This window comes from Medicago sativa, chromosome 1, assembly GCF_051527215.1.
Source record: "Medicago sativa cultivar Bolivia chromosome 1, Bolivia_mono, whole genome shotgun sequence".
Taxonomy (NCBI): domain Eukaryota; kingdom Viridiplantae; phylum Streptophyta; class Magnoliopsida; order Fabales; family Fabaceae; genus Medicago; species Medicago sativa.
Window position 1 is genome coordinate 79,941,633 of NC_140749.1, and position 11,463 is coordinate 79,953,095.

At 32.1% G+C, this 11,463-nt stretch overlaps 1 protein-coding gene across 1 annotated transcript; it reads left to right on the forward strand.

Annotated features, from left to right (window-relative positions):
* The first annotated feature begins 6,689 nt into the window (after nt 1-6,689).
* Nucleotides 6,690-8,131, forward strand: LOC146957927 (zinc finger protein WIP6-like). Its single transcript, XM_085739603.1, has 2 exons — nt 6,690-7,209; nt 7,462-8,131. The coding sequence occupies exons 1-2, from the start codon at nt 6,817-6,819 to the stop codon at nt 7,951-7,953; spliced, it is 885 nt and encodes a 294-aa protein (XP_085595729.1). The 5' UTR covers nt 6,690-6,816; the 3' UTR covers nt 7,954-8,131.
* The last annotated feature ends 3,332 nt before the right edge of the window (nt 8,132-11,463 follow it).

The window sequence follows — 11,463 nt, forward strand, 5'->3', positions numbered from 1 at the left end:
ATGGTACTTCCCCTACCTTGTTTGTTACAGGAGTATGGTATGCTTGGTGTTGGAGAAACAATACTATTTTTGAGGATCAACATTGGCGTATCCAAGATGTGGTGAGAAAGACCTTTTTGTTACATGATGAATGCATTTTTTACTATCCCAATCTTGGTTTGGACCCACACTCATCGCGCCTCTTAGCTCATTGGATCCCTCCTCCGGAAGGTACACTCAAACTCAATATTGATGGTAGCTTTCTAGAAGATTTTGGTTGTTTAGGTGCTGGTGGTGTTGTACGCAACCACAACGGAGATTGGATATAACTGGTTTTTCTCACTATGAAACTGGAGGTGATGCGTTATTAGCTGAGTTACGTGCTATCCAGATAGGTCTTGATTTTTGTAGTAAAAAAGGCTATGTCAACATTATTTTCGAAAGTGATTGTTTGGAAGCAGTTGACCTGATTATTGATGGTCGTGATCATTCCTTGCACACTTATGCTACTGACATCCTTCATATTAAAGATGCTCTACAAGGAAATGGAAATACAACACTGGTGCATGTTCTTAGGGAACAAAATATGTGTGCAGATTTTATGGCGGGTCACATGCAAGGTGCTCTGCTCACTGGAACTGCCCTCCGCCTAGCATGGAATCTCTCATCCTGAGAGATAAACTTGGAACTTAATTTCTTCTCTCCCTCTTTTTTTTTTTCCTCCTTTCCTGTTACATTGTAACAATACCAAAAAAAAATACATAGAAATTAAGTAAAAGTTGATTTTTTTTTTATCTAACACCATAAATATTTTATTTAGAATATGAACAATATTTTGATTGATAAAAAATTATAAATTACGTAAATATAATTCTATTTAGAGTCTACTTGTATCAACTAATTGAGTAACTAAATCCTAACTACTCATAACTAAGAGTGAAAAAATGGATGGTTTGGATGGATCAAAAAAGTCCATTAATCCATTACAATTCACTAAAATTCTTAAAAAAAGCCATTAAAGATAAAATCCATCCATTATTAGATTATTAATGGATGGTTATCCATCCATTGAAATGTATTTTTTTTATTATTATACTTTTTAGCATATTTTTTAAGTGATTTTTTTTGTGGGGGTATTTTTTAAGACTATTACTTTTCCCACCCTGTGCCCTTCTCACGAGCCCTGGAAAAATGACTAAATTACCCTCCGGAATACATATTCCGGAATATTAACTTCCTGTCCGGATTACATATTCCGGACTCATTCGAAGTATGAAAGGGCGTTCACCCCCCATTTTTACAGTTTCACTTTTCTCTCTCTCTCTCTCTCTCTCTCTCTCTCTCTCTCTCTCTCTCTCTCTCTCTCTCCCCCTCTAATCCCAAAATCCGAACTGCAAAAATCAAACCAAAATCGGTGAAATCTTGCTCAAACGGACCACATTTGAATCCTTGAGGAACATCACATGGAATGTTAGTTCAATTTCTGTATGCATGCAAGTAATTTGTTCGGATTTTTTTTTCAACGGGGTGATTTACACTTTTCGGATTATATAATTTGGAAGTTATCTACAATTTTTGGATTATATAATCTGAATCAATACATTCATAACTGGCATCATCATCCATCAGGGTGGATGAAGTGACAAAATACACGAATAAATCCAGAATTAATATTCCGGAATGTGTTCGGATTCTGTTATCCGGACAAGGGGTATTTTGGGAAAAAATAGGGCGCGCGAGGAAAGACACAGGGTGGAAAAAGTAATAGTCATTTTTTAAAGAATTGGTACGTAAAAAGTGCAGCCCTAAATATATATTTTTTTGTTTGAGCCCAAAACAGGTTTTCTTAAAAAGCCCAATTGAATAAAAGATTAATTATATTAGCCCAATTCAATTTTATTATTCTCTATCTAAAAGATTAATTATAATTAATAAAAAATATTAAATGGGGTGGTTTGCCGGTGTTGACTAGGGTCACCGGCGTTGACCATGGTGGTCCGGCGGCATAGCTCCGACGACCCACGGTGGTGGGCGGCGGTGCTTCAGTGGTCTGATTCTCGGTGACCCAAGATGGAGCTCTAGTTGTTCGTCTTATTTTCATTAATTATTTTCTTAATATTTATTAAAAAGTAAACTAAAAAATTAACAATTATATTAGAAAAATTCATGTTTAGTTTTATATATATTTTTTTCGGTTTTCTATTTTTTATATTTTTTTATATATTTGATTAATTGAATTTATATTGACATTTAAATTGATCCATTGGAATTTTGAAATTAAATTGGATGGCTTAAATCCACCCATTAAAAATAATTATTTAATGGATGTATTTGATGATCTTTATAGTAGATTGATCGAATGGATACAAATTCGATGAATCCAATTGCCACATCTACTCATAACTAGTTAAACAATTAAATCTAACTATTATTAATATTCTATTAACATTAGGAATAGTAATATTAAATTTGAATAATTTTGATATATAAAACTTTTTAAATCGTCAATCCATCACAATTTATCAACTATATGACTATTTAGTTAGATATAATGAAAGTCAAGCTTTTTTTAAATATTTGAGCATATATAAAATAAATCTATAAAATATAGTGGGGCCAAGGCATAATATGTCGGTCTAATTTGAGTGAGATATAAAAACTACATAGAACAAAAGGTTGTGACTTATGAGAGAAAATATAACTATAAGAGCACAAAATCACAATGGTTGCAGAGGACAACATGAAGAGTCTTTAGACGAGGCTGTGACATATGAATGATGAGGAGCTATGAAAGTTTCATTTCATATACTACTGTTGAGTTCGTCCAAGTTAATTTCCTTTCTTGTACAAGAGCAACAAAATGGTAAACTTTATATCTGTCTTTCCCATATTCAAGTCCCACACTATACATAAACTCGTGCACGAGCTACAGGACTCACTTTCTGTACTTGTTTGGCCCATGTCATTCAATCCATGTCATGTGTTAGATCGAATCCAAAGCCTCAATATATCTCTATGTATTTTTTTTTGAACAAATATACTATGTATTACTATTATCTCTTGCTTTTTTTTCAAGTTGAGGAATGATGTTTATAGCATTTAAGTTGATGAACTCATGAGTTTGTAATGTAGCTATCATTCAGCTATTTTCTTGTCTATATATCTTTGGAAAATTATTGCTTTCTTTCCTCAACTAGTAGGAAGCTCGTGAGGTAAATTTTTGCTATATGAATTTTCACGGTAATGAAAGCATAACTAGCCTTTAAGCTTTTTTTATCATATATGATAGGATTTGAATATTCACATATCAAGAGCCACGACTAGGGTGCAAAGAAAAAGCATGAAAAAATTAAACGTGACAAAATGCATATCTAAAGCTAAGTCATTAAGTGCAATATTCACAATTATGTTTGAACTGGGATCATATAATTTAAGCATATGAAAAACTTGGTAAACTCAAATTGGAATATTTACCTGAATGTGAGCAATAGCAAAGATATTAATTGATTGATGGGATGGGTGGAACAGTCAATATAAATGAGTTCAGGTTTGATTATATTAGGGCTATGTCCAATCAAGGGTATAAAGGAGTATATGTCCTACCATTACCAACAAGTTCTTTATACCTGGTCCCATTAATGGTGTCTCCCTTCTCTCTTTTTTTGCCCAAGGTGAAAAGTGCCACAGCCTTCATGTGCTGCTTCAATTCCTGATTAGCTGGGCAACATAACACAACACAAAAATGGTTTCATATTTCTCCCACTTTTTCTCCCGACATTCAGAATTTCACCATTTATATATGCCATCTAGCTAATCATGCAAAAGTTTCCACTCATTTCAATTTTAAGTGGTTATCGAGCTTCACTGCTTCACCAATCGTTTAGGAGAATACAAATTTTAATTTCGATGAGAATAATTATTGACAAATTTTGGTTATCTCTCGATCGAACTTCAGATGATAATTAAAGCTCAATTAGCTTAAGAATTGAAGATAAAACCTAAGAAAGAGTTTTGAATGAGTGTGTATATATATATATATATATATATATATATATATATATATATATATATATATATATATATATATATATATATATATATATATATATATATATATATATAGGGGGTTGCTAACTTACTTCCACCTAAAAACATGAAGGAGTAAGTTAGCAAGCCTACTCCCACAATGTTATGACTAAAAAACCAACTTTTTTGTGTCTAAAACAACTTTAACTAATGGGTAGAATTGTAATTTGTGGTTGAATTATATTTTTTGTGTCTGTATATATATATTTTGAAATAATCTTCCCCATATAAGTGTAGAGATAATCTATTTCAGGATTTATAAAGCATATTTAAGGCCATCTCTTTCAAACAGTGAATTTTCCTATGTACAAGTCGATGGTCAAATTTATGATCACATGCTAATTAAGGAATCAGGGTTGCTTCTTTGAATAAAATAAAAAGTTGAGACCTAGCTAGGTTATCTTTGAAGATTTGTAAGTAATTTATGCAACATCCAATAAAAATTAGTCACATGAGTAAATTTACAAGTTGTATCCAAAAACTATTCTTTACTTTACTTGCAAATTTACTCATGTAGTTAATTTTTCTTGAGTGTTGAGTAAATTACCTACAATTCTTCGAAGTCAGCGTAAAAAACCCTACAAAAATATGAGACCTATGTGTCAATTCATGCAAAGCTTTTGGTGAATGTTATAGTAAATAAACTTTTTATGGAAATAATAAAACTACAATATTGGAGTAAAAAAAACTATAATTAAATTGTCAAAGCATGAGCTTACATGGATATATACTTCGAAATTCATTTGTACTTATATTATGTTCATTTGTACTTATGTTCTTATTAGTTAATTTCATGGCCTCTATCTATATTTACTTTTTACCACACACTTGAATCAGTATTTAAATTGAATGAGATGTATCATATATGCACAAAGAATGAGCAACATCGATGTATCATGACTTACTATACTACTACACTTGAGCTTCATCAGATGCACCCTTTTGTATCAGTATCACTATCACAAATGTCTGTCACTATCGCTATCACTTGGAAAGAGGGACACACGTACTCTCCCCTTTTACAGATTTCCTTGTCTACTTACTCTGTTCATACTATCACTCACTTTGCACTTATATGTACATTTTTGTGTGTTTTCTCTGTCTCCAATTGGAAAGAAACTGCACCTTTTATTGCACAATATCAATTTTTGGTGTGTGTTGTTCATCGCAAAAGAGTAAATGCAGGCACAGGACCAAGTTAGAAAACTCAAGAACCAATATATACTGCATTGGAGTAAAGAGAATGGTGATACATAAATTAATGTGTGAGCTTTATCCTATAGTTTTATTATTATTGCACTAAATTAGCAATAAAAAACACATACATGCTAAATAAAGTGTAGTACTATTAGTGAAACTTAGATGGTAAAAGACTTGTGAAAGATATATGATATGAAGGAGTGAGAATTTGAATTGCAATTTTCTACTTCTTAATATTTAATGTATGTGGATTTCGTTACTAGACTCTAAAAACATAAAAATAAATCAAAAGTAATCAATTTGATTTAATTTAGTTTTTGCAATATTTTTCACGAAATTAAATCAAACCAAACTTACGAAATGAACGACGATGTTGATTGGGTTTAAGCGGGTCAAAATTTTCAAAAATTTAAAATTCTTTTTAAACACTTTAGATTATGTATACGAACGATTCTCGTGTAGACACAATGCTCTATGCACATTATTTGGTGACACACTCGTAAAAAAGCATATCATCATACTACTATTTAAAAAACACATGCTTTTTTAACGACAAAATTTATTGAATCATGATAATTGAAAAAAAAAATGGGAAATGTTAACTTGTGTCCTTAAGACACAAGTTAAGAAATCAAAGTTAGAAACATTTTATTGGAAATTGTGCATTCAATATTTTAAAAATTTAAAATCTTATCTTTTCAAGACAAAATTTATGATTTAATTCCATTTTTAGATTCTTAATTTGTGCCCTTAAGACACAAGTTAACACTACGCTTGAAAAAAGTACAAGTAATACTATATATCCATATTTTGGGACCTAGTACAAGCGTACTAACTCCATCATCCAAAAGTAAAACAAAATGTGGTTCCTATGCCTTACTCATCTAATCAAGCAATCCAATGGGTTGACAAACCACACACGTTGCACCGGAATGCTTTCTGTGTTCTATTAAATTATTCCTAGCTAGTTAAACTAATGGAGAGGATCCTCACCCCTAATATTAATACGAAAAATGATCAATAGACACCCATAATCTTGTCTACGTTTTGATAGAGAAAGAAATAAAGAGAGTACCGTGATAGATGAGATAAATTGGTGATGTGATAGAAAGTGATATAGAGATACAATGAAGAAAGTACTATGATAAATGAGTGTCGAAAAGTTAAAAGTGTTCAACTATAAAAGTTGTATTAAAACATAAAAAACTGTTTTATAAAATGCAGGAGAGGCTTGAACCGAGTACAAATGTTTCCAAAGTACTCCCTCCGATCACTATTATAAGTAAAAGTTGACTTTTTAGGCTCATTCAATAAATGATATATGTGGTTTATATATAGACTATATACATCATTTATTGAATGAATCTAAAAAGTGAATTTTTGTTTATAACAGCGGCAGGAGGTGGTAATAGCTAGAAATAAAACGTACAGCATGCAAATTACCGGCCATTTCAAACAAAAACTGAAAAAGCCCTCTCCACAGTCCTTCCTTATCATCTACGTGCCCTATTCATATATCCCATCCCATCAACCAAATGCTGCATAATCACCATGCAAACTCATCATCAGTACTACTCATTCTCTTGTGAGAGTGCCTCTTGCAGCAGCAGCTTAGATGATGAAGATTCCATCTTCCTCTCTCTTGCTCCTCCTGGCCACCAAATACCTCCCAAACTCGCACCCCCTCATCCCACTATTACTACTACTATCCCTCCCTTGCATCAAATACCTATTTCTACTACTACCTCTCTTCACCATGACCATACTTGTGCTGTAAATGTAGCACTTAATGCCTTAATTAATCCAACTTTCACTTCCAAACCATCTCACACTCCCATTATTCCTCAATATTGGATCCCTTCTCCTGCTCAAATCCTTGTTGGTCCTACCCAGTTTTCTTGCACTGTCTGCAACAAAACCTTCAACCGTTTCAACAACATGCAGGTTCATCCATTATTATATTTTTATCCTTTATTTTTACTATATCATGACTAAATATCTGATACAACATTTTTCTCTCATATGAAACATAAACCTTGCCTTTAAATTAATCATTCATTAGCACTAATATAGTGTCATTTTTGTGCACCTTACTTTTCTTCCATGAATGAATCATATTGAGCTTACTATATTAATATCAAAACATGATTCATATATATATGGTACTAGTTATGATATTGTTGTATTGTATGGTAGATGCATATGTGGGGACATGGATCTCAATATAGGAAAGGACCGGAGTCTCTAAAAGGGCCAAAACCAGCATCATCTTCATCAATGCTGAAACTACCATGTTACTGTTGTGCTGAGGGTTGCAGAAACAACATAAACTATCCAAGGGCAAGACCACTGAAAGATTTCAGAACCCTTCAAACACACTACAAGAGAAAGCACGGAGGGAAATCATTCGAGTGCAGGAAGTGTAGGAAGACATTTGCTGTGAGAGGAGATTGGAGGACCCATGAGAAGAATTGTGGGAAGCTTTGGTTTTGTATCTGTGGTTCTGATTTCAAACACAAAAGATCACTAAAAGATCACGTTCGTGCGTTTGGTAATGGCCATGCTCCCCACACATTGGAATCTTTGAGTTTTGATGGACATAAAGTAAATGAAAATTACATGGAAGAAGAAGAAAGTGGAAGTGAAGATGAAGACAATAACAGTGAAGTTGTTTTTAGTTTGAATTAAAACAAAATAGATGTACTGTTTGTATGATGTTTGGTTTTTTTGTTGTTGTAAACTAGTAGTACTTGGATTGATCCATCATGTTTGTCTCTTTGTTTGTTTCTGATAGAAAGAGAGTGAAAAGGAGAGTGGGAAGAAAGAGACAGAGTGAAATGAAAGCTAAAGTCCTTCTTGCATTAAATTGTCTAGGCTAATGTTTCTTTTTCATGCGATGCTTAAATAGTTAAATGTAATCTTGATTCTCCATTTTCATTAAAATACTCCCTCCGTTTCAAAATGAGTGTCGCTTTAGCCAAAAAAAATTGTTTCAAAATGAATGTCGCTTTCGGTTTTCAATGCAATAATAACTTTTTCTTTTCAATTGTACCCTTCAATTAATTCTATGTTACACTACTTCCAAAGTATTATTTTTTCTTTAATGAAAAACAAATCAATAGTTGATTAGGATAATTTGGTAAAATTGCTATGACGTTTGACTACTTTATTAGATTCCTTAATCTGTGTGCAATTGGCTAAAACGACACTCATTTTGAAACGGAGGGAGTAATATTTTAGTCCCCCTAATTAATAAATCTAATATTTTAACATTTTATTTCACAAGTTTTGAGATTTTTTTTTTCCTTACAACATGAGACTTATTCTTTATGACCCATTATAAAAACGGTCTTGTTAACGAGTGTCTCCTGTCCTGATACTCTTTAAAGATTCTTAATGAATAAATTATTCTTTAAAAAGTTAAAGACTTAATTTAATTTCTAATACAATAAATACATAAATTTTTATAAAATTTTACAACTTTAATACTTAAAGAGTGTGCTGAAGACACTCGTTAGCATTTCCCTTATAGAAATACATTTGACAATATTTTTTTAGAATAGAAAAAGTTGTAACAAGGTTTCTAATTTAAATTAATAATGTCACGTCATCAAATATACTTTCACATCATTCATGAAATCAAACACGCCACAAAAAATAAGCACCAAAGTGGAGAAAACTACTAAAACTTGTGAAATTGAAACATCAACATCTAAGATTTAAATAAAGAGACCAAAATCGTGTTTCATATAAAATAGATGTACAATAAGTAGAGGAACCATATTGCATTTATAAGCTTTCGTGTGGTTTAAACTTGGAGAGAGTAACTTAAAGAAGGCATATATACAAGACATTAAAGAAGGCATGAGTATACGGTTTAGGGGTAATATTGTAAACTGAATTGTAGTAATAGTATATATATTATTTGTAACATTGAAACCCTAATTCATCACATAACATAAATGTTACTAGTTGTTGTTTTAACAATAGTTATGGCTCGTGCGTGAAGTGTATTCAGCGACAGATAAGAGTATGCATTTGCTAGGTCGCAATATGTCGCAATATGGAGAGTGATAGTGCATGTGTATGTGTGCATAGAATGAGAGAGATGTAACTGTCTGGAATATGATTCTGAGTTTAGACAAGCACTTGTAACGTTTAGATGAAGTGTTAGTGTCAGTGAGAGTAAAGATGGACCCCTGATACATGCTGCTGCTTTTGGTGTTTCACTCAAATGGTATTCTTTTGCCTTTTCAGAACAACTACAAACAGTTCCTATATGAAACATTTTCAGTCAGAGACTCTGGTTTTACATTTATTACTACGTATCTCACTGTTTTTTTAACTTACTACTGCTATTAAAATGAATCCATCATAATCAAAACAATAATTCACGTTCATGCATAATATGCTTTATCTACTTATTTAATGCATGTGTATTGTCCTTGTGATTTCATTGCTCTTTGCTCGAGGCTTTTTTTGTACCTTTTACATGTTCAAATCTTGGCTCTTTTTGCAGAATGAAAATGAACCATGTGGACCAAGATTGCATAAGCATAAACAAAATACTAGTACCATATACATGCATACGTACACTCGTGCCATTCATTGGATTTTCAAATTGAAACTTTTTGTTTATATGAGAAAACAAAAACAATTTTTTTTTTTTTTGAAATAAATTGTCTAGAAACTTTGAATCCTGCTTGTCGCATTCACGTATTTGAAACATTTCTTGATGTTCTATCAAAATATACCAAACTAGCTATCTATATTCAAACTCATATGGTAAAGACTATACAGATATTTGATGTGGATACGGTTCAAACCCATAATAACCCTCTTTTTTCACTTTGTCGTTGATGTGAGTTTCGATGTTAATCTTCTTAAAAAAAGACAACTCATAAATCATAAAATTGAAATTTTCGAGTGTGCTCTTCCTTAAGGTTTCAAATTCGATTCTCTGCAATGCTAATTTTGATGGACTAATTTAGCTTATTAAAAAAAAATACAAGTTTTGAAAATATTTTTAGAAATGTATGTTTGAGAAAAATGTTGAAGCACACATAGTGGAGCCCTATAAACAAAAACTAAAGGGTGCAAAAAGCAACCCTGAATGATGATGAGAGTTTGACTTAGTAAGGCCTTTCATTCTTAAAAGGAAAATTTGGACACAGAATCCAAAGAGATTTTTTTCTTCACCCAGTGGGCGCGTCACTTATCTGCCGCCGTTTTAACAATTTTACCTCCGTTTATTTTTTTTGTTGGCCGGGGTTCGAACCCCAACCTTACATATTTTATGCATTGTTCATACCAACTGAGCTAAGCTACAAAGTGTACATGTTTTGGATAATAAAATCTAAATTATTATTTCTTCATTTCTAACTCCTTCTTTGACTATTCATCATTTTTTTTTTTGAAAAAATCTCATTTGAAATTTTGATATCATTTATTTACTTACAATATCAAATCATAGCTACATTCATCACTACTCTATTTTTTTAAGGTGTGGCCTAGGTTGCCTTTGAAAACTCATGGGCAATTTACCCAAACCAATAAAAAATAGCCATGTGTAATAATCACATTTATTATTTTATTTTGCAAAAGTTTAGCATGTATTTTATTATTTGCATATTCACCCCATTTTAAATTAATGACATGTGTGGCCTAGGTTGCCTTTGAAAACTCATGGGCAATTTACCCAAACCAATAAAAAATAGCCATGTGTAATAATCACATTTATTATTTTATTTTGCAAAAGTTTAGCATGTATTTTATTATTTGCATATTCACCCCACTTTAAATTAATGACATTTTACAGTTTAAACCATCAAATTTATTAAATTTCCCCTCCAATCCAATCAATCTCTAAACTTTTTTTTTTCAAATCTAGGTTCATTCCTTCATCTTCTTCAAACGGTTCATGCATATTTGAAAAAATATCACCCCTCGAAATCGAACCAAGGTGCTCACACACCAATATCACCCCTGGGAATCGAACCAGGGTGCTCACACTTATATTGGTGTGTGAGCACCTTGGTTCGATTTCGAGGGGTGATATTTTTTCAAATATGCATGAACCGTTTGAAGAAGATGAAGGAATGAACCTAGATTTGAAAAAAAAAACACCCATCGAACCAGGGTGCTCACACTTATTTAAGTTAAGTCATACTCCCAAACCACCCAAACCACTTGACCAAT